This window comes from Apodemus sylvaticus, chromosome 2, assembly GCF_947179515.1.
Source record: "Apodemus sylvaticus chromosome 2, mApoSyl1.1, whole genome shotgun sequence".
NCBI classification, from domain to species: Eukaryota; Metazoa; Chordata; class Mammalia; order Rodentia; family Muridae; genus Apodemus; species Apodemus sylvaticus.
In genome coordinates this window covers 65,791,279-65,815,931 of record NC_067473.1, presented here as the reverse complement: position 1 = coordinate 65,815,931, position 24,653 = coordinate 65,791,279, and the positions used below count along the sequence as shown (strand labels likewise).

General features: G+C 39.0%; 2 protein-coding genes across 7 annotated transcripts in view; one reads left to right on the top strand and one right to left on the bottom strand.

The window, feature by feature from the left end:
* LOC127678523 (anionic trypsin-2-like) overlaps positions 1-24,327 on the top strand; it is a 204,748-nt gene extending 180,421 nt beyond the window's left edge. For 2 of the 3 annotated variants that reach the window (XM_052173540.1, XM_052173546.1), the window contains 4 exons: positions 22,032-22,083; positions 23,116-23,369; positions 23,735-23,871; positions 24,125-24,327. In XM_052173540.1, coding sequence (XP_052029500.1) covers positions 22,032-22,083; positions 23,116-23,369; positions 23,735-23,871; positions 24,125-24,274 — 593 coding nt within the window. In that variant the 3' untranslated portion in view covers positions 24,275-24,327. Of the gene's footprint in view, positions 1-20,828; positions 20,917-21,923; positions 22,084-23,115; positions 23,370-23,734; positions 23,872-24,124 lie in introns of those variants that run through there. The other variant, XM_052173539.1, reaches the window with a different exon arrangement.
* Positions 1-24,653, bottom strand: part of LOC127678521 (anionic trypsin-2) — a 238,581-nt gene that overhangs the window by 196,479 nt on the left and 17,449 nt on the right. For 3 of the 4 annotated variants that reach the window (XM_052173533.1, XM_052173534.1, XM_052173530.1), the window contains exons 1-2: positions 1,857-1,911; positions 616-775 (exon numbers count right to left, since the gene is read on the bottom strand). The exons of the other annotated variant lie outside the window; for it this stretch is intronic. In XM_052173533.1, coding sequence (XP_052029493.1) covers positions 616-775; positions 1,857-1,896 — 200 coding nt within the window. In that variant the 5' untranslated portion in view covers positions 1,897-1,911. Of the gene's footprint in view, positions 1-615; positions 776-1,856; positions 1,912-24,653 lie in introns of those variants that run through there. 4 annotated transcript variants of the gene reach the window in all.

Sequence of the window (24,653 nt, the reverse complement as noted above, 5' to 3'; positions counted from 1 at the left end):
AAGTACAAACCATCTTACATCCTCTCCTTTTAAAAATTATTATTCTGACGTGTCTAGTCAAGTCTTGGATAAGACAGTCTTGATCCACGTAGCTTTGCTACTTTGCAATTTGCTATGAATTTACTTTCTAGGTACTTTTCCTAGTCTTTCTCAACCAAAAACTGGCTGAACTGATGTGTATTCAGGTCTAACACTATCTAATATAGAAACTGACTCTCAATTCTCTCCAAGTAATTAAATTAGTCAAAAGATATTGTTTTAATAAGCCTACAGATTGTTGACATTCACTGAAAACTCTGAGTTTAGAACTCAGTGTTTCTCAGTGACAATATTAGTCTTTGAGAAAGTCTTTTTGTGACTTTGAATTTGGCTCTTTCTATCCCAAAGTCAACTTTCCTTGCTTTCAGTATGTATATCACTGATTCAATTTTCATTGTTTGGGAGTGTGAAATGCTTCTTATTCTGTATCCTTATTCTCCCCAAACATGTTTCAGTTGGTAATCTTTCTTTTCTGACTGTTCCCATTTCTTTACAACATTAGTTCTTGCCTGATCTCATCCTCTGCTCTCAGAAAGGCCAAGTTTGTATTCTTTAAAGTCAGGGACCATCACTTACGACTTGTAGCAGTGAGCTGCAGACACCACCCACTGGTCATTGATGAGGGAACCTCCACAGAAGTGGTAGCCAGAGTTCAGGGACACCTGGTAGGGGACAGAATTCTCTTGGCAGGTGTATCCTCCAACGATCTTGTCATCATCATCCACAGGGAAAGCAACTTCAATAAAGAAAAGAAGATTATTGAGGAGAAAATTCATGAGGGAGCTGGAAGGTGGCTCCCCCAGGCCTCTGACTAGGGGTCTTTAGTAAGTACAATAATAGAAGGCAAGAAGATAATGCTGTATCCCCTGTAGGGAAAAATTAAATAAATGTTTGTCCAACATAGAGTGCACTGTAGAAGAATACCCCTAAAATGAATTTTCAAACCTCATTATGCTTGAGATTATTATCTTAAAATTCTTATGCAGTAGAAAAATACTCTGTAGGTAACTACAGTTTGATAGGTAATGAGGGACAGGGCAAGTGATGCTCTCAGCTTAGGAATAGGATGCAGAGATGGTTGATTCACTACCGTCCTTTATCTCCAGGTCATCATTAACTAATGTGTCTTACAGAGAGTAAAAAAATTTAATGTAGTTTAAACTGTATCTTCAAAATATCCAGAAGATATTGAAATTAATGTACCCACAAGCTTTATAGCTCATCTACATGTTAAGGACAGAGAAAAAGTAGGCTTTATATAGGACAGAGGGTTGTAATGTTATTCTGGAAGATGATTGAGTTTTTTTAAGTTTAATTGCATGTTTTTAAGTTTAATTGCATTGTGGTATGTGTGTGCGTGTGCGTGTGTGTGTGTGTGTGTGTGTGTGTATGTGTGTGCAGAAATGCAGAAATGCAGAAATGTCCTTCCTAATAAAAAGTCATTATTCCAGACTCCTGTTAGAATTTTAGGATAATAATTTCCATGATAATGAAGATTTCAACTTTCAATTTAGAAGTATTCCTCCTTTACAGACAACCTGAACTGAAATATCTCCAATATGTTGGACCCATGCAGAAAAACTGCTGATTCACATCCTGGAATCACCATATGCTTTCATTTCCGATCACGTAGTAAATGAGTGAGGAAAGAGTAATAAACTTTAGGTTTACAGAGAAACTTGAAGCAGATTGGAAGCAGAGCTGCTGCTGTATGAAGGAAACGGACATTAGGGTTTTGTTAGGTGATAGGGTGAAAGTCATGGGCTTCACAGCTTCTAGAAGAAAGACCAGGATTTGAATGAAATCATTGAACTTACCAGCAGCTCCCACAAGGGCCAAGAACAGGAGTGTATTCATTTTGATAGGTGGTGACCACTTTCAGAAAGCCTGCCTTTATACCCCAGTGCAGGGAGAAGGAGGTACTAAGGGAAGGCCCCATCTGCTCTTACACAAGCACACCTGTGTGTTTCCCCATTCCAGAGAATTACAGTATCTCTGCTCTGTTTGTCTATTCTGTAGGTAGGTTGGGTACATGTGATAAGGAAACTTCTCTTCATGGTGCAGAGAAGGATAACAGTTATTTCTTGAAAGGAGGCTTTGCAAAAAACAGTGGAAATATAGACTGCTGCTACATCTTGGCCTTGTAAGACAGGTATAAATTGATTAGATAGTAAAGAACGGCCTTCTTACCAGAAGGGGAGCAGTATTTGAAATGAAAATAAATTAAACAATTAATAAAAAAGAATGACCTAAAACTGCATGGTATTGGTACGGTGACAGGCAGGAGGATCAATGGAACAGGATTGAACATCCAGAAATGAACCCACACACCTATGGCCACTTGATCCTCGACAAAGAGGCTGAAACATCCAATGGAAAAAAGATAGCCTTTTCAACAAATAGTGCTGGTTCAACTGGAGGTCAGCATGCAGAAGAATGCGAATTGATTCATCCTTGTCTCCTTGTACTAAGCTCAAATCCAAATGGATCAAGGACCTCCACATAAAGCCAGACACTCTGAAGCTAATAGAAAAGAAACTGGGGAAGACCCTTGAGGACATCGGTACAGGGAGAAAGTTTCTGAACAGAACACCAATAGCGTATGCTCTAAGAGCAAGAATTGACAAATGGGACCTCATAAAATTACAAAGTTTCTGTAAGGCAAAGGACACCATCAAGAGGACAAATCGAAGTTCTTCAGGTGAGAATTCTTTGTTTAACTCTGTACCCCATTTTTTAATAGGGTTGTTCGGTTTTAAGCATCTTAAAAAATGCTCAACTTCATTAGTCATTAGGGAAATGCAAATCAAAACAACCCTAAGATTTCATCTTACACCAGTCAGAATGGCTAAGATTAAAAATTCAGGAGACAGCAGGTGTTGGAGAGGGTGCAGAGAAAGAGGAACACTCCTCCACTGCTGGTGGGGCTGCAAATTGGTACAACCACTCTGGAAAGCAGTCTGGCGGTTCCTCCGAAAACTGGGCACCTCACTTCCAGAAGATCCTGCTATACCACTCCTGGGCATATACCCAGAGGATTCCCCACCATGTAATAAGGATACATGCTCTACTATGTTCATAGCAGCCCTATTTATAATTGCCAGATGCTGGAAAGAACCCAGGTATCCCTCAACAGAAGAGTGGATACAAAAAATGTGGTATATCTACACAATGGAGTACTATTCAGCCATTAGAAACAATGAATTCATGAAATTCTTAGGCAAATGGATGGAGCTAGAGAACGTCATACTAAGTGAGGTAACCCAGACTCAAAAGGTGAATCATGGTATGCACTCACTAATAAGTGGTTATTAACCTAGAAAACTGGAATACCCAAAACATAATCCACACATCAAATGAGATACAAGAAGAAAGCAGGAGTGGTCCCTGGTTCTGGAAAGACTCAGTGAAACAGTATTTGGCAAAACCAGAACGGGGAACTGGGAAGGGGTGGGAGGGAGGACAGGGGAAGAGAAGGGGGCTTACGGGACTTTCGGGGAGGGGGGGGCTAGAAAAGGGGAAATCATTTGAAATGTAAATAAATTATATCGAATAAAAAAAAGAATGAAAAAAAAAAGAGGACAAATCGGCAACCAACAAATTGGGAAAAGATCTTCACCAATCCTACATCAGATAGAGGGCTAATATCCAATATATATAAAGAACTCAAGAAGTTAGACTCCAGAAAACCGAACAACTCTATTAAAAAATGGGGTACAGAGTTAAACAAAGAATTCTCACCTGAAGAACTTCGGATGGCGGAGAAGCATCTTAAAAAATGCTCAACTTCATTAGTCATTAGGGAAATGCAAAACAAAACAACCCTAAGATTTCATCTTACACCAATCAGAATGGCTAAGATTAAAAATTCAGGAGACAGCAGGTGTTGGAGAGGGTGTGGAGAAAGAGGAACACTCCTCCACTGCTGGTGGGGTTGCAAATTGGTACAACCACTCTGGAAAGCAATCTGGCGGTTCCTCCAAAAACTGGGCACCTCACTTCCAGATGATCCCGCTATACCACTCCTGGGCATATACCCAGAGGATTCCCCACCATGTAATAAGGATACATGCTCTACTATGTTCATAGAAGCCCTATTTATAATTGCTAGATGCTGGAAAGAACCCAGGTATCCCTCAACAGAAGAGTGGATGCAAAAAATGTGGTATATCTGCACAATGGAGTACTATTCAGCCATTAGAAACAATGAATTCATGAAATTCTTAGGCAAATGGATGGAGCTAGAGAACATCATACTAAGTGAGGTAACCCAGACTCAAAAGGTGAATCATGGTATGCACTCACTAATAAGTGGTTATTACCCTAGAAAACTGGAATACCCAAAACATAATCCACACATCAAATGAGGTACAAGAAGAAAGGAGGAGTGGCCCCTGGTTCTGGAAAGACTCAGTGAAACAGTATTCGGCAAAACCAGAACAGGGAAGTGGGAAGGGGTGGGTGGGAGGACAGGGGGAGAGAAGGGGCTTACGGGACTTTCGGGGAGTGGGGGGGGGCTAGAAAAGGGGAAATCATTTGAAATGTAAATAAATAATATCGAATAAAAAAATTTAAAAAAAAAGATCAAGAATTGACAAATGGGCCCTCATAACATTACAAAGTTTCTGTAAGGCAAAGGACACTGTTAAAAGGACAAAACGGCAATCATCAAATTGGGAAAGGATATTCACCAACCCCACATCTGATAGAGGGCTAATATCCAATATATACAAAGAACTCAAGAAGTTAGAACCCAGGGAACCAAATAACCTTATTAAAAACTGGGATACAGATCTTAACAAAGAATTTTCACCTGAAGAAATTCGAATGGCGGAGAGGCACCTTAAGAAGTGCTCAACATCATTAGTCATTAGGGAAATGCAGATCAAAACAACCCTGAGATTTCACCTTTCACCAGTCAGAATGGCTAAGGTCAAAAACTCAGGAGACAATAATGTGAAGAAAGAGGAACACTCCTCCACTGCTGGTGGGGCTGAAAGATGGTACAACCACTGTGGAAATCAGTCTGGAGGTTCCTCAGAAAACTGGACATGAAACTTCCAGAGGACCCTGCTATACCACTCCTGGGCATATACCCAAAGGATTCCCCAGCATGCAATAAAGACACATGCTCCATTATGTTCATAGCAGCCTTATTTATAATAGCCAGAAGCTGGAAAGAACCCAGATGCCCCTCAAAGGAGGAATGGATACAGAAAATGTAGTATATTTACACAATGGAACACTACTCAGCAATTAGAAACAATGAATTCACAGAATTTTTAGGCAAATGGTTTGATCTGGAAAATATCATCCTAAGTGAGGCAACCCAATCACAAAAGAATACACATGGAATGCAATCTCTGATAAGTGGATATTAATTAGCCCAGAAGCTCTGAATACCCAAGGCACAAATTGCATAACAAATGACTCCTATGAAGAAGTATGGAGAGGGTCCTGGTCCTGGAAAGGATTGATCTATCACGGGAAGGGAATATAAGGACAGAGAAAAAGGAGGGAGAAGGGATGGAGCGAAGAAGGTTTATGGGTCATGTGGGGAGGGGGATCCGCGAAAGGGGAAATCATTTGGAATGTAAACAAAGAATATAGAAAATAAAAATATTAAAAAAACTAATAATTTTCAATGATGATGGAGATCATTAAAGGAAATGCAATTTAAGGCACGATATTCCATACCTATAGATGTCAAACAAATAATGGAACTGTCCCACAAATTTATCATAAAAATTAAAGAGACAACAGTTTAGAATAGTGCCTGGTTAATAATAATCAGCAAAGAATATTAAACACTATTGTTATCATATGTGATAATTTTTTGAAGTTTGAATACAGACTTAGTAACATTTAAAAAAAATCACCAAAAAAATGTGTGATATGAAAGAAATAGTAGGTAGTGAAGAAATAATAAGAGAGAAGAGTTGCTTTACAAAAGAATATAACCTGTGTAACAATATTATTATAAGTGTATGCCGGAAATTTATACTGTGGAAAAAATGGTTTTTGGTTTATAGAGGAATGAAGTTTGTTGTTTGACTTCTAGTTGTAGAGGCTGAGAAACATAAGAACATGGGGCTATCATTCAGTCAACATCATATCAGGGATCCCTTGATGCACCCAGAAAACCAAAATGGAATGTGACAGCTGAGTTGCCTTCTTAAACAAAACAGTTTCCTACAACAGACCCACTCTCAGAAGAAAGTCATTAATCATGCTTACTGGGCTCTCTTTAAATCTACAATTGGTATGACAATTAGCACATGAGGAATCATCACTGTCACATTGTGGTTTAGTAGATTTCCCCCAGCTACCTTCCTTATCTTCAGCCCCCTAGGTCCCTTGTAACCTCTCCCCTAGTTCCTTGTTCATGTTCCTTGTGTCCTTTTGCTCTCTCCCTGCCCTTCCTCAGCATCTATTGTTACCCTGTCTTAGCCACTTATCTAGCTTTAGGTTTTACTCACATAAAGCCATGTACCAATATTATTATAAATATATGCAGAAAATTTATACTGTGGCAGATTTGTTTTATACATAGCTTGTTCCACAATTACAATACAGACATAGTAGTATTTATTTACAACTTAAAACCATGTAAAAAGCATAGTAACTAGGCATTAAAATTCTATTCTAATCTTCTAGTTTAATCTTCCTACCTCACTGCTTGAATTTCCTCTTCTTTACTCTATGCCAGAATCCTTTCTCTTCCTGAAAGCACCACACTATTTTCATTATTGTCTAGTTATTGGCTTTTCCAGGCTTTATTGATAGGGCAGGAAATAAATTGTGAGCATTGTTTATTCAAACTTGAAATTAGAGAAACTTTTTTTACATTATTCACATTAAATACCAATAGCAGCCCCCTCTATCCTCTCTTCCCAGTCCTGCCCTTAGAAATCCTTCCCTGTAATCTCCCATTCTTTAAAAAAAGGGTGAGAACCCCTTTGGTATAACTCTGCACTGGGACCCTAGTACTGGGACTTAGTACCTCCTCTCTCACTTAGGCCCAACAAGCTGGTCCAGTTATGGGAAGGGGATCCAATGGTCCACAACAGTTTCAGAAACAGCACCTTCTCCAGTTTGTTTGGGTACCCACATGAACCCCAAGCTGCACTCTGCTATAAATGTGGCTGAGGAAATAGTTTTAGCCCCTGCATGTTCTTTGGTTGATGGTTCAGTCTATATGAGGCCTTCCTCTGTCAAATTTTTGGCTGGAACCATGTATGCCCCTTGGTTGATGGTTCAGTCCCTGGGACTCTTGGGGCATCTGGGTGGTCGAAATCATTGTTCTTTCCATGGGGCTGTAAACCCCTTCAGCTCCTCTGGACCATCCTCCAGCTCCTCCATTGGGAACCCCATGCCCAGTCCAATAGTTGGTTGCTAGCATCTGCTTCTGTATTTGTAAGGCTCTGGCAGGGCCCCTCTGGAAACGACCATGGCATGCTCCTTTTGGTATATACTTGTTGTCATCCATAGTAGTGTCAGGGTTTGTTGACTGCTTATAGGATGAATCCTCAGGTAGGGCAGTCTCTGGGTGGCCTTTACTTCAAGGACAGGGTATTTTTAACCTAACCCTTACAATGCTGTATTCATCTTGAAAACATAGTAGGATAGAGAAATCAGCATTTGGATAATATAAGAATAATCTTTTCATATGCACAGAAATATTATGCCTACAAACTTAGAAATGGGTGTATAGAACAGTAAAAGACAAAAGAAAAAAAGGAATGGATGACTAACAGATGATGTGAAAAAACTGGATAGTATTTTATATAAGAAAATGGTCATGTCAGTTTCTTTCAGAGTTAAATAATCACTTATACACATGGATTTACCCATTTATCCAGTGTGGTAAGAAATAGTGCACTATCAGGGTAAAGGAAAATTCTGCATTTGTGTTTTTCCATGATGGCAAATGCCAGAGGAAAATGGGTGTATAGTGTGTCCTATTGGGACTTCTGGTTTGATTGTCAGCAGAGAATTTAACTGCCACCTGCACCCAGTCTCACAATCTCTAATAATTTCCATATCCTCCTATGGCCTTGGGGAAGCATGCCAGTTCTTGATAATTTCTCTGGTAAAAAGGATTCAATCCATATCAATCTTTTTGAATACCACACACTAACATGAGTGTGAAAAAATAAAAGTAAATGAATAGTCTAAAATATCTGACAGACATGGCAATATGACAGATTTTCTACATAGGAATCAGCCCAGGAGAAAATAAATTAGAAATGGCATGCAGAGATGACAACTCTGAATGGTTGTTCAGGAGTGTGAAGATCACACAGTCATGCCAATTATAGGACCCAAACATATTCCATGTGGCCAATGTTGGCAGTATTGCCTTTTTCTTTCTTATTTTCCATTTCTTCAGACTCTCATCAGTATTCCCTCTCAGACACAGTTGCCACAACTTAAGCCACATTTCTTCTATGTTAATGGACAGCTCCAGAACCATCACTATTTTCCGGGGAACTCAAATATGATCTCACCTCCAATTTACTTTTCCATATATCTGGGGTTAGTGGAAAGAAAAGCCTCTTATAGAACAGAAACTCCAATTGGGTAATATAAATAGACAAAAGCTGACAAGCAACTAAGTACAGACCTTCCATTTCTAGTTTGTGCCCTAAAAAATTGAACGTTGAGTCTCAGTGATTACTTAATTTAAGAAATAATGCAGGAGAAGTCTCATACCAGAAGATTCACCACTGACTGAGCTCAGCATTATAATCTTTTTACTTATATAGAAGAAATATCTGTACATCTTCCACTTCTATGTGTACCTTGTTTTTGTTCAGAATTCAGGTTAAACATTGCTCAAACCTATTCTTCAAAATTATTATAGACTTCATGCACAGGCTATTTGACCTAGAATAGAAGGCATATATTTTTTTCTATAAATACCATAAATATATATAATTGTTTGTATATTTAATGTTTCCTGAGAATCCTTGCTATGACATTAACACAAGAGTGAAATACCCTGATACTGATGCAGAAGTTGATCTTCTTATTCTACTAAAATTTAAAACATTTCCTACTCAAATTTCATATATTCTCCACTACAATTATTGACAAGTCAAGAGCTTGGTTAAAAAAAGAGTTTCTAAAAAAATAAAAATTAATTAGTATATGGACAGCTTCATTCAGTTACAATCTAATAACAGCCCAAAAACTGATAAAATTTACCACTTACTGATTAATAAATAAGATATCTAGATAAATAGAAAAGAAAATTAAAAGCTATACCACTCCTGGGCATATATCCAAAAGATGCAGCAACATATAATGAAGACATATGCTCCACTATGTTCATAGCAGCCTTATTTATAAAAGTCAGAAGCTGGAAAGAATCCAGGTGTCCCTCAGCAGAGGAATGGATACACAATGGATACATACTCAACTATTAAAAACAATGACTTCATGAAATTCTTAGGCAAAAGGATGGAACTAGAAAATATCATTCTCAGTGAGGTAACCCAACCACAAAAGAACACAAATGGTATGCACTCACTGATCAGTGGATATTAGTCCCAAAGCTTGTAATACCCAGATATAATTCAAAGACCACGTGAAGCTCAAGAAAAAGGAAGACAAAGTGTGGGTGCTTCACTCCCTCTTAGAAGGGATAACAAAACACTCACAGGAGCATATATGGAGACAAAGTGTGCAGTCTTTGTCTCCATATTTGAACAAAGACTCAAGGAAAGGCCATCCAGAGTCTTCCCTACCTAGGGATCCATCCCATATACAGTCACCAAAAGCAGACACTATGGTGAATGCCAAGAAGTGCATGCTGACAAGAGCCTGATATAGCTGTCTCCTGAGAGGCTCTGCCAAAGCCTGACATATACAAAGATGGATGGTCTCAGCCAATCACTGAACTGATCAGGAGGTGCCCAATGGAGGAATTAGAGAAAGGACTGAAGGAACTGAAGGGGTTTGCAACTCCATAGGAAAAACAACAATAGCAACCAACCAGAGCTCCCAGGGTCTAAATCACCAACCAAGGCGCTATGTTTCCAGATGCATATGTAGCAGAGGATGGCCTTGTCAGGCATCAATGGTAAAAGAGATCCTTGGTCCCATGAAAGCTGTATGGCCCAGTATAGGGGAATGTGAGGGTGGGGAGACAGGAGTGTGTAGGGGCACACCCTCATAGAGCAGGAAGACAGGGAATGGAGTAAGGGGTTTCTGGGGGTGGGGAATCAGGAAAGGGGATAACATTTGAAATGTAAATAAATACAATATCCAATAAAAAACAGTACTGAAAAAATAAATCCTATGTAAGAACTAAAGATTTATTTTAATAAACCTGACTGTTCTCAACTTTCTAATTATCTAAATTGTACATCAAAGTAAATTGTGTTTATTGTATATTCAAGAATGAAACCTACCAGAAAAGATATCTCATGCTATACTGAGATTTTCCATTTCTAAAGGCCATTCTGTCCTGGTAGCTCATGGGCATATTTGGTATGTCTTGTTTTCTCAATAAGTATATCTCTTTTTACTATATTAAGATCTATAGTAAAAACATCTTTAATAAAATCTATAGTAAGATCGATAGTAAAACATCTTAAATAAAATTGTATCTCTGTTTCATGCTGGGTAATTGTGATTCACTGTGTTAAATGTTAGTATGGCCCTAATCAAGTTCTATAAAAGAATATGTGAATATGTCATGCTGCTGTTGATTATATTACAGAGTTATATTTTCTATCCCTTGCCATACAGGAAAATGAAATAGACATTGGATGTGGTTGGAGGGAAGGAACTGTGTATAGAGTGGATGGAGATGGGGGCAAGGAGCAGGGATCAGGTGAGGGAAGAATAGGACAGTGAGTCAAAAGAAGGCTTGGACAGACTGGAAATTGGTGGGTATGCTTCTCTGGGATATATCAGAGACCTGCAAAGGGGAAGACTCCCAGAAGTAAATGAGGGTGAACTATGCTGAGACTCCTAACAACTGGAGATATGGAGTCTGAAGTGGCCATCTCCAGTAGCCTTGTGGGCCTTCCAGTAGAGGACAGGGGCACCAATCCACCAACAATATATTCAACTAAAAGTTTTTCCTCCCTAAAGATGTGTGCAGTGACAAAGATAGAGCAAAGATTGAGGAATGGCCAACCAATGACTGGCCCACCTTGAGACACATCTCATGGAAGAAAGCCAAGCCCTGACATTTATATTAGTATTAATATATTAATACTCTGCTATTCTTGCAGACAGGACCATAGTGTAATTGTCTTTTGAGAAGCTACATCATTCAGCTGATGGAAACAGATGAAGAAAGCAACATACAGTGAAACTGGGGAGTGAAGTAGAAAATTTTGGTTTCTTTGGATACTTAGTTGTATCATATATTGTTTTTCTGTCTTATGACAGAATTTTTTGATGAAGCAGATACAAGGAAGGATTTTTTTTCATTTTTGTATTCTATATATTTTTTATTTACATTTCAAATGATTTCCCCTTTCCTAGACCCCTCTCCCCTAAAGTCCCGTAAGCCCCCTTCTCTTCCCCTGTCCTCCCATCCACCCCTTCCAACTTCCCTGTTCTGGTTTTGCCGAATACTGCTTCACTGAGTCTTTCCAGAACAAGGGGCCACTCCTCCTTTCTTCTTGTACCTCATTTGATGTGTGGATTATGTTTTGGGTATTCCAGTTTTCTAGGTTAATATCCACTTATTAGTGAGTGCATACCATGATTCACCTTTTGAGTCTGGGTTACCTCACTTAGTATGATGTTCTCTAGCTCCATCCATTTGCCTAAGAATTTCATGAATTCATTGTTTCTAATGGCTGAATAGTACTCTATTGTGTAGATATACCACATTTTTTGCATCCACTCTTCTGTCGAGGGATGCCTGGGTTCTTTCCAGCATCTGGCAATTATAAATAAGGCTGCTATGAATATAGTAGAGCATGTATCCTTATCACATGGTGGGGAATCCTCTGGGTATATGCCCAAGGAAGGATATTTTTGTTGAGAACAGACACATGGTATTTTCTGGGATTAGTCTGGAACAGGGCATTGATGTTTTGTTTGACTAGATGATTGAAAGAACACTTGATGTTTGGAAAGGGTATAAATATCACCTAACAGACAGTGGACAATCCTGTGTGGTATTGGTACAACTTACCATTCTTTGGTAGTCATTATTGGGCTTTCCTGATACTAGTCTATGCTGACAATACTATATGGTATTGGTTAGTCTTGCCATTATTTTCTGGTCATCATTTGTTGGGACTTCATAGGGAGAAACATACCAAAGAATGTTTGGTGGTGTACTGTCAGCTTCTTGCCACTTTCCCTGACTCAGCGAATTGAGCCTTGTGGTTTCTTCTGGATCGTACTACTATACCTGACAATGAATTGGTGTGCTTTGTGTGCACTTCCCTGGGAAGATCAACTCTCCCACTTCCAGTTTTCCTCAGTGGCCTATACTTCTTTGTTATGCTTGAATCCTCATGGATGGTTTTCCATGTACTTTGGCATATCCTTTGATGTAGTACTTATTCAGTCCACATTTGGGCACTCATGTTGTTCAGACTTTATGGGTATAGATTCTGAATTTACTAGAAGACATAATCTCAAAGCAAACTCCCTAATCAAGCTCCCTAATCCTTTAGCACTTATAGTCTTTTTACCCCTCTGATGCAAAGTACTCTGAGCCTTAGGTATGGTACTGTTTTGTAGATATATCCACTAGGACTGGGATGAGTTCCACAACTCTGTATTTTGATTGATTGTGATTTTCTGTAGTGTTTATTATCTATTGCAAAAATAATTTTCCTTGGTAAGGGATGAAGAATATACTTTCTGCATAAAGAGAAAAATTATTATTAAGCTGTCCATGCCACTATAGAAACAGCAGAAACACTCCACTCTGTAGCAACAAAATAGAAAAAAAAAACCACTCAGTTTTTAGAGGAAGGGTTCAAGTATCATGTCTACATTTCTGCGCAAGCAGCTATGAAGAAGTCATTTCCTTTCAGATCTATAGGTACTTCTAATCTGAAAATAAGGTAACAGTATGTGTTCTATGTCCCTTTCATGAAAGAGAAGCAAGTAATAGAAATGAGCATGACCTCCAGAAAGGCCTTTTCAGAGCATGTCAGTCTAGAGTATGACTACCATGATCAATGTTGACACATTAGCTATTGAATAAACTTAAAAAACAAATTCCAATTGTAAAACTCATTTGATCATGTATGAAAAGACAGAATGACAAGATAAATACAGGTTCATAAAACTACAATCTCCAGCATTAAATATACACAAAAATTAACCACTACTTCCAAATTTAAAATACAAAGATTTGACAATACTAAGCATTCAGTGAAGACTATGAAAATGTTCTACAGCAAAATCCAAAAGGCGGTACATTGGGAATAACACAGATATTCAAATGGAGAGTAGTTGGCTTGTTCAACATTTTTACTATTCTTATCTCAGTCTAGAGTATGAGACAATACTTAAACGACTACAGCAGTCCTTCAAGCCTATGATTCCCAACATCTTGGTGAAAGATATTATCAGTTGATTAATAGGATCACAAAATATTAGATAATTAAACTTCAAGCTTTAGCTGTAGACTGCCATTGTGTCATGCCCTTAAGTGTTTCTCCACAGATAGCTTCAGAGTGAGATCAATCAATCTGAATATGCCTCTGGCTAATGTGATTTTCCATATGATATTGAGGATAATCTTCTTGTGGTTCACCTGTCCAGTATATGCTGGAATGTGGGGATACTAGAACAAATATCTCCTTTTCCTCTAAAGCAATATAAACACTTAACAGCAAGAAAATAAAAGAGCAACTGACATGCATTGGACTGAAACCTCGGGCTGATGTGCTAAGGTCAGTGACAAATGTATACCAGAGCTGTCCGATGGTAGTGGAGGTTGAGGAAGAAGTCAAAAGACATTGAGAGACCTGCTGAAGCTCATGCTAAGTATGACCACAATTCTACCTGCAGCCTCACTGCTCAGGTTGGCCATAGACAAATATAGGCTTGCCTCCCAGCAAGTAGCAAAGCTCATTTGGAACAAGGTATCAAGAGACCTACCCATTGCCATGCCAAGAGGCACAGGCTGGAAGACATGACCAAAGCCTGACTGCAACTGCTATGCCCTGGTGGACCAAAGACACACAGGAGACTGATTGGCACAATGACATGCATTGAAGGCAAGGGAAGACATCCACATACCTGTCCACCACCAAGCCACACAGGCTCGCTGTAGACAGCTAGTGCCTGGCTTGCAAGCATACCATGTGAGACAGACAGAGGAGGTCGCTCAGATGCCCAGCAGCTACATGGACCCATTGGCAGTGGGAGCCACTATAATATGTAAGTGTGTGGTAGACAGATGGGAGAGAAGAGAAGCAGAAATATTTGAGCCTTGTCAAGGGAGATGAAACTAGAAATGCGAGGGAGAAGAAAAATACCCTTCTATGGGTACCTCACATTACCTCCTGAAACCATGTTGAAGTCTCATCCTGTCACTAAGAGCCATGTCTGAGACCTTTGCTGTGCAACAACTGTGCATCATGTCACCACTAAAGACCATTAAGATGTCCCTGGTCTGGTGAGCTGCCTGAACCCACATGGATGTTTAAGGGTTGTGCTGAACTGGCCCACAGTCACTTGCTGCTGTTGTTCAGTGCTGGCCCTGCCTTGGTAGTATATGTTTCACCTGGACAGCACTATGGAGCTCGCCACATTGTCTGGGGCTCAAGCTCCACCTTGGGATCCATTTCAGGTGCAGATTTCAAACCCCAACACTATTGATGGTGCCAAGATGTGCTTACAGACAGGAGCCTGGCATTATTGTCCTCTGTACTCTGAGAGGCTCTGCCAGGACCTGGCTCCGACAGATGCAGATACTTACAGACAAACATTGGACTAAGCCTGGAAACCTTAATAGAAGAGTTAGGGGAAGAGCTGAAGGAGCTGGAGAGGATTACAACTCCATAAAAAGAACCATATCAGCTAATCAGACCCTTCTGAGTTTTCAGGGACTAAGAAACCAACCAAAGAGGATTCATGGATGTTCTGTGACCCCTACAACATATGTACCAGAGAACTGCCTTGTCTGGTCTCAGTAGGAGGGGCTGTGCTGGATCCTGTGGAGGTTTGATGCCCCATAAGGAGGATGCTACAGGGGTGAGGTGGGAGTTGTTGGGTGGGTGGGAAAGTATCGTCTTAGAGGCATAGGGGAGGGAGACAGAATAGGAGGCTAATGGAGAGTGGACCAGGAAGGGGAAAACGTGAAATACAAATAAATGAAATAAATAATAACAAAACGAAAAATTAAACCAAACAGCTGTATGCTGACTATATTTCAGAAGACTTGCTTACTGTCCAATATCCTACCAACCAGACAGGTAGGTGTAAGCAGCCCTATGCTATACATACCTGAGGTGAGTGAAAGGTCATGATAAGGCCTCTGAGACACAGAACCAGATAAATTATATGTTTGGTGTTCAAGCTCTGCCAAGAAAAGAATGGCAGAAGGAGCCAAATGTTTAACTTATCTCTTAGGGACCTCCAGCTTGCTTAGCATTTTAGATGCCACCTGTGGCAAGTCTCACATTTCACATGAGTTTCCACATTCTTTTGGAGCCTTGAGAGATGATATGCCAATTTTAGCAAGGTTATTGGCAAAAAAAAAGCCATCTGAGTCCTAGTATCTTTGTTATTAATTAGAGAATTCCTTTTTTTATTCTCACCATACACCAGTTTTTAAAAGGAAAGTAAGGTTCCACATGTTAAGCTATGTACTGCATGACTTTTATCTTTTTTCTTTATTAGATATTTGCCTTATTTACATTTCAAATTGTATTTCCTTTCTGAGATACCCCTCTGAAAACCCTCATCCCATCTCCCTCCCCCTGCTCACCCTCTCTCCCAATTTCACGACTTGCATTCCCCTATTCTGGGGAATCAAGCCTTCACAGGATCTATTGTCTCTCCTCTCATTGATGTCTGAAATGGTCATCTTCTGCTACATATGTAGCTTGAGCCATGGGTCCCTCCATGTGTACTTTGTCTTGTCTAGTCCCTGATTTCAGTGGGATTGTTTCAAGTTTGTCTCTATTTAGTTTGATGTTGGCTACTGGTTTGCTGTATATTTCTTTTACTATGTTAAAGTATGGGGCCTAGAATTCTTCCCCTTTCCAAACTTTTATCATGAAGAGGTGTTGGATTTTGTCAAATGCTTTCTCAGCATCTAATGTAATGACCATGTGTTTTTTTTCTTTGAGTTCTTATATAGTAGATAACATTAATGGATTTCCATATATTGAACCATCTTTGCATCTGTGAAATGAAGCCTACTTGATCATGTTGGATTTTCGTTTTGATGTGTTTTTGGATTCAGTTGGCAAGAATTTTATTGAGTACTTTTGCATAGATATTCATAAGGGAAATTGGTCTAAAGTTCTCTTTCTTTGTTGGGTCTTTGTGTGGTTTAAATATCAGAGTAATTGTGGCTTCATAAATCAAATTGCATAGTGTTCCATCTGCTTCTACTTTGTGAAATAATTTGAGGAGTATTGCTATTAGGTCTTCTTTGAAGGTCTGATAGATCTCTGCATTAAGCCCATCTGGTCCTGGGCATTTTTTGTTTGGGAGACTATTAATGACTGCTTCTATTTCTTTGCAGGTTATGGGAGTGTTCAGACCATTTATCACATCCTGATTTAACTTTGGTACCTGGTATCTGTCTAGAGAAATTTCCATTTCATCTAGAATTTCCTCTTTTGTTGAGTATTGTCTTTTATAGTAGGATCTGATGTTTTTTTGATTTCCTCAGTCTCTGTTGTTGTATCTCCCTTTTCATGTCTGATTTTGCTTCTTTTGGTTCTAGAGCCTTCAGCTGTGCTGTCAACCTGCTAGTGTATGCTCTTTCCAGTTTCTTTTTTGGAGTCGCTCAGAGCTCTGCATTTTCCTCTTAGCACTGCTTTCATTATGTTCCATAAGTCTGGGTATGTTGTGCCTTCTTTTTCATTAAATTCTAAAGTCTTTGATTTTTTTTATTTCTTCCTTGACTATGTTATCATTGAGTAGAATGTTGTTCAGTTTCCATGCATATGTGGGCTTTCTGTCATTTTTGTTGTTATTGAAGACCAGCCTTAGTCTGTGGTGATCTGATAGGGTGCATAGAATTATTTCACTCTTCTTTTGTCTGCTGAAGTCTGTTTTTGACCGAGTATATGGTCAAATTTGGAGAAGGTACCGTGAGGTGCTGAGAAGAAGATATATTCTTTTGTTTTAGGATAAAATGTTCTATAGATATCTGTTAAATCCATTTGGTTCAAAGCTTCTGTGAGTTTCACTGTTTCTCTGTTTAGTTTGTGTTTCCCTGATCTGTCCATTGATGGGAGTGAGGTGTTGAAGTCTCCCACTATTATTGTGTGGGCTGCATTGTGTGCATTGAGCTTTAGCAAAGTTTCTTTTATGAATGTGGGTGCCCTTGTATTTGTATCATAGATGTTCAGAATTGGAAATTCATCTGATAGATTTTTTTCTTTAATGAGTATGAAGTGCCCTTCCTTATCTTTTTTGATTAGTTTAGGTTGAAAGTCGATTTTCTTTGATATTAGAATGGCTACAACAGCTTGTTACTTGGGACCATTTGCCTGGAAAATTGTTTTCCAGCCTTTTACTATGAGGTATTGTTATTCTTTGTGCCTGATGTGAGTTTCCTGTAGGAAGCAAAATGTTGGGTCCTGCTTATGTATCCAGTCTGTTAGTCTATTTCTTTTAATTAGAGAATTGAGTTTATTGATATTAAGAGATATTAAGGAAAATATTTCCTGCTTACTGTTGTTTTTGTTATTAGAGGTGGAGTTGTGTTTGTGTGGCTCTCTTCTTTTTGGTTTGTTAGAAGAAGATTAATTTCTAGATTTTTCTAGTGTGTAGTTTCCTTCCTTTTGTTGGTGTTTTCCATTAATTATCCTTTGAAGGGCTGCATTTGTGGAAAGATATTGTGTAAATTTGTTTTTGTCATGGAATACCTTGGTTTCTCCATCTATGGTAACTGAGAGTTTTACTGGTTATAGTAGCCTGGGTTGACATTTGTGTTCCCTTAGGGTCTATATGACATCTGTTCAGGATCTTTGGGCTTTCATAGTCTGGTGAGAAATCTGGTATAATTCTGATAAGTCTGCCTTTATATGTTACTTAACCTTCATCCCTCACTGCTTTTAATATTCTTTCTTTGTTTAGTGCATTTGGTGATTTATTATGAGTCAGGAGGAATTTCTTTTCTGGTCCAATCTATTTGGAGTTCTGTAGGCTTCTTGTATGTTCATGGGCATCTTTTTCTTTAGGTTGGGGAAGTTTTCTTCTATAATTTTGTTGAAGACATTTACTGGACCATTAAGTTGGAAATCTTCACTCTCTACTAAACCTATAATCCGTAGGTTTGGTCTTCTAATTGTGTCCTGGATTTCCTGGATGTTTTAGGTTTGTAGCTTTTTGCATTTTGCATTTTCTTCGACTGTTGTGTCAATGCTTTTATGGTATCTTCTGCATCTGAGATTCTCTCTTCTATTTCTCGTATTCTCTTTTTGATACGTGCATCCATGACTCCTGACTTCTTTTCTAGGTTTTCTATGTTCAGAGTTGTTTCCCTTTGTGATTTCTTTATTGTTTCTACCTCCATTTATAGATCCTGGATGATTTTGTTCAATTCTTTCGCCTGTTTATTTGTGCTTCCCTGCAATTCTTTAAAGGCTTCTATCTGTTTGCCTATGTTCTCCTCTATTTCTTTAAGGGAGTTATGTATGTCTTTCTTGAAGCCCTCTATCAGCATCATGAGCTCTGATTTTAAATCCAAATCTTTCTTTTCCCATGTGTTGGGATCCAAGACTTGCTGTTGTGGGAGAATTGGGTTCAGATGGTGCCATGTTGCCTTGCTTTCTGTTGGTAAATTTCCTATGTTTGCCTTTTACCATCTGGTTATCTCTGTTGTTAGTTCATCCTGCTGTCTCTATCTGGCACTTGTCCCTCCTGTGTGCCTGCAAGCTTGTCTCAATACCTCTGGATGACCAGCTCTCCCCTGGCACAGAGTGCTCTGGCACTGCCAAGCTTCTGGGTGCAGGTGGAGTCCAGACAGGCCCTGTCCCAGCTGCTGTGCCACTCCTGTGCTCCCTGTAATCCTGGCTGTACCTGCCTGCTCAGTCACTGGAGAGAAGATCATAGAGCATTATTCTTATGTTAAATATCTTGAAAAGCTGTCAGAAAGTTTACAAACAGAACAGTACTCCACTTAGGCATGACCCCATGAGCAATTTATTGAGATTCAGGGAGACTATGAGTACAAAATATATTTTATATCTGTTCTAGTCAGGCCAGAGATAAGTATAGAAGATATTAATAGGCTTTACAGGTGTGTTATCCCCAGTACATTTGGGTGTCTATTTCCTTCATCATTCTCCAGGACTGACATGTCAAAAACCAATCAGTAGATTCTGAACCAGACTTTTCCTCTTTGATCAGCTTCACTAGAATATTTGTTAATTTTCTAATTTGAAAGAACTCAGCAATGAACTGTACTAGTTTTTGTCCCTCAACAACACTGAGATCAAACTAACTGAAAAGGTGAGTAGATACTGTACAAGGGTTTCTCCAATTAGCTCATAACTTTTGACATAACGTCACATATCATTTTTCAATACAATCACTATAGACATGTGATGTCTCAATAAATTTCCATGCTGGGGTGCAGTGGCTTTGTTAAAACTTATTCACAGATCTTTTACAGTCATGTTTTCTCTGAACTAGGTCTGATATAATATTGTCAATAAAAATATAGGCTATCAGATTCTACCTATATTTTTCATATTGATTTGTGTTAATGACTCCTTGTTAATAAAATAATCTCTGTATTGAAGGCAATACCTTGAACAGAAATCAGACGAGTATTGTTGAAATCCTTATATCCACTGTTGTCTATAGACTTCTATCTCAAACAGACTGTATTGAAATAAGGGAATCACAAATGTAGATTGTTAACATAACCAGGAAAATGAACTCATAAAAGCATGAAAAAATAAGGGTCAAAGGTCATGACTGAGAGGAGAGAGGAGAATGGAAATGGTGTATCCCTGGAAATAATTAAGGAAACTCCTACTCAAACCACATTTGTCACACTTGAAAACATTTTTCTTTGATGAACCTCGTTAGAAAGCAGAGCCAAATAAACTTATAGTAAAAACCATTTCTCCCTTTGACTTCTTACTAAATACTCTTATTCTTATGCCCAATGCCCTTGAATATGCTATTTCTATATAATAAACTATTCTAAAACTAATAATAATCATCATCATCTCATAGTTATTAGATCCAGATACAATGTTTCTTCATATGAGACAACAGGTTCCAATACCCACCAACATATACGAATACCAGATCTTCCTTAAAGTTAATAAATACATATCCCATGATATTAGGGTATATCTAATGAAGATTCCTATTCTCTACCACATCATCCCTTTACATGAACCTAAGAAGGCTGTGATACATAGATACAGTCTATGTTGCCACTATTTTGCAAAGCCTCTTTAAAAGAATCATCTCATATTCATGTTTCCATTAGGATGAAATGTTTCCTTATCACATATACCTCACCTAGTCACAGAGTAGACAAACAGAGCATAGATGATGTAAGGCTCTGCAAAAGGGAAAACCACAGGTGTGTTTGTGTAGAAGCAGTCAGGGCCCTCCCATTAACACCTCCTTCTCACTACATTGGGCTATAAAGGCAGGACTCCCACTAGTGCTTACTACCTTTTGCCACAATGAATGCTCTCCTGTTCCTGGCCCTTGTGGGAATTTCTGGTGAGTTCCAAGCCTTAATCTATGCTATACCTTCTTCTAGAAGCTGTGGCCTCCACCATCAAGCCAGTATTTTCACCACATCTCTACTGCAATATCTTCTTTCTTCTTCCAGAAGCTGCTCTGCTTCTAATCTTTGAGGCCTCTCTATAAACTCTCATAAATAATGTGATCAGGTAGTCTAGAAAAGGAAGGCATGAGGCAATGCCAGGAAATGAACCAGCAGGACTCTTTAGGGTTCCAACACCTGAGGCTACCTAATCCCTTGCTGCCTTTACAGAGTAAAATTCATAAGTTGATTTTGAGGTAATCATTAAAGTAGAGACTAATATCTAAAAATTCTTACTTTATGTGACCAGAACAGTGACTTGTATTAGGAAGGCCATTTTGGTAATATATGTATATATTATATTTGTTAATATATGTATATTTCATAACATATGTTTATATATACTTAAAAATACTAAAGTAACTTGCAAGACTTTAAAGCATGCAATAAAATAAAATCAATGATTCCAGCAATAGCTTTACACTATTCTGTCTTACATAAGGCATGTTCCCTAATTTTTACTAATATAGCGACCCAAGAAATAAAATCTGTGAGTACACAAAGCTTTATACACTGAGCATATTTTGTAAAATACTTCCAAACACTTGAAAGCTGTGTTAACCAGATGGGGTCAATGGATGATGATCATCAGATCAAAGAAAGTAGAACAGCCAACGATATCTGCACCGTGTTTCTGCAGGCTGAGAGCATTGATGGTTATTTCCCTGGTAAATTATCAGAGTACAGTCACCAAGAGAGTATCTTCCTATTGTTGTGCAGTGCTATGTACTGCAGTATAGTGTTGGACAAACTGTACTATGCCTACTAGGGATACAGTGTTACCTATTTAGCTTCTCTTCTTGTATTGATTAAGAATCCCGGGTTAGCTGAAAGTTGAAGGCTCCATCTTCCAGCACCTTGATGAATTGTCTTCTCAATGGTCTTTTTGTGTTTATTCTAGTTGCTTTCCCTGTGGATGATGATGACAAGATCGTTGGAGGATACACCTGCCAAGAGAATTCTGTCCCCTACCAGGTGTCCCTGAACTCTGGTTACCATTTCTGTGGAGGTTCCCTCATCAATGACCAGTGGGTGGTATCTGCAGCTCACTGCTATAAGACGTAAGTAATGGGCCCTGACTGTACAGAACACACACTTGACCTTTCTAAGGGCATAGTATAAGATCCGAAAAAAAATGACCTTATACAGTAAATGGCAAAAGTCACAGAAAAGACATTACTTATTTCTTCATTTGGAGAGAATAAGAGTACAGAATAGGAAACATTCCAAACCTATAAATCAAACAATATTCCTTAGGTGGATAGTAAAAGCAAGGAAAGTTGATTGTAGGATAGAAAGAATCAAACATGAAGTCATAGAAAGACTTTTACATGAGCAATCCTGGGTCCTATACCATGATAATAAACAAAGGAGTTTTCAGTGAGTGTGGAATATCTGTGAGCATTTTAAAAATTCATGTGTTTTTCTCCATTTCACTATAAAGAGGGCACTGAGAGCTGGTTTGTATACAAGATGGTGTTAGACCTGAACATGCATCAGAATCTGTAACTGCCCACATCCACAGTGAATTGGGTCCATGAAAAAGAAACTGGAGAAAAGAAAGTTGTTTGTCTTTTTGCCGCCTCCCCATCTATTCCCAGCTTCTCTTCCAGGTACCCAGTTTGCTGTGGCTGAGGGCAGTTACAAGAATCAACCAGATTATAATTGGAAAAGTACAGAGGAAACCACAGAGAGTGAACTCATAGCCACTTGGGAGATGGCACATTTGCACGGATAGAGCTCTTCTTATTACACATTAGATGCCTGTTTTTTTTGTTTTTCTTTTGAGAAAAGAAGAATTAGGAGGGTTGATACTGTGCAAATCCACAGAGGAAGAAGGAAGATATATGGAGATATTTTGTTTAAAAAGAGGGGAAGGACAGCAACTGCAGTGCTTTACCTCAGTCATATTATCTGTCTTTGAAACAGGAGTCAGGTCTCATTATGTTACTTGCCCTCCACACCTCTGTCACTTTGTGATATTAAACCAGGCTTCTCCCCATTCTAAGCTGATTCCACAAAAAGTGTTTAATATTTGTAAACTACTTGAAACAATGGAGAAGAAGACTATAACAGGCTCCTCTTCCCAACAGCCGCATCCAAGTGAGACTGGGAGAGCACAACATCAATGTTGTTGAGGGCAATGAGCAGTTTGTCAATGCTGCCAAGATCATCAAGCACCCCAGCTTTAATTCAAGGACCCTGAACAATGACATCATGCTGATCAAGCTCGCTTCCCCTGTGACTCTCAATGCCAGAGTGGCCACTGTGTCTCTGCCCAGCTCCTGTGCACCTGCAGGCACTCAGTGTCTCATCTCTGGCTGGGGCAACACCTTGAGCTTTGGTGGTGAGTAGAACACTTCATCTCATTCTTTCAAAACTTTCCAGAAGCAAGCAAGGTTCTACACTGAAACCATTGGCTCCTAAGATGCAAAACCATTGCAAGTACCCAATAACACCAAGTACTGCAGTGGGTTCAAAAGATATTTGCACACAAAATGATCTTGTTCCCAGCATGTAAACAGATCAGAAGAAGAATGTTCTATTATTACTTCCCGAAAGGACATCAATAATCGCTATTGTGGGATCTAAGTTTCTTGCCCTGGCCTTAATATCTTGAAGCATATTCCAGGGTCCATAGAATTGTCTCAACTCAAATACTGATATCTATCCTGGTCTGAATCACATTTCTTTCTTATCCCTTCCTCAAAGTGAACAACCCAGACCTGCTCCAGTGTCTGAATGCCCCTGTGCTGCCTCAGGCTGACTGTGAGGCTTCCTATCCTGGACAGATCACCAGTAACATGATCTGTGTTGGCTTCCTGGAGGGAGGCAAAGATTCCTGCCAGGTAATTGGATTCATTTTCCCAAAAATATTTGTTTACCTAGGATTGGAATTGGAATGGCCAATTGCATGAGGCAAGAAGGTTCCAGGGAAAAGTGAGGAGGGCTATTCTGGAGTTTATTTCAATATGTCGGCAAGAATAGAGGATGGACTAACCAAGGGAGACAAAGCAAGGCTAGAATGGCATCTTCAGGTCAGAGTACTGTGGTCCTTTTTCCTTATGCCTCTTGATTCAATACTGTATTTCTCCCTCCTAGGGTGACTCTGGTGGCCCTGTGGTCTGCAATGGACAGCTCCAGGGCATTGTCTCCTGGGGCTATGGCTGTGCCCTGAAGGACAACCCTGGTGTGTACACCAAGGTCTGCAACTATGTGGACTGGATTCAGAGCACAATTGCTGCCAACTAAGCATCCTTAATCCTTTTGAATTCATTGTGCCAATAAAGTGACTTTTTTCACTACTTTCTGTCTCTCTGACCTCTTAATCCTTTTGTCTGTGATAAATAAATTCCTGTTTGAAGTTATTTCCCTTTACCATTGAAATCTTGTTAATAACTTCCATCTCCAAATATGTTATATGGAATAATATTTCAGCAGCAGTTTAAAAGAAACTATCATTAATAATAAATGATAGAAGTATTACAGGTTCTTTTTCTTTTATGACATCATATATCAGAAACTTGATGCTAAAATATTCCTAATATGCTTTTCATGTTTACACGTGATTCTTTTCCAGTTGTGAAGTGTTTTGTTAGATTCATACACATCAAAATAATTTGTATACAAA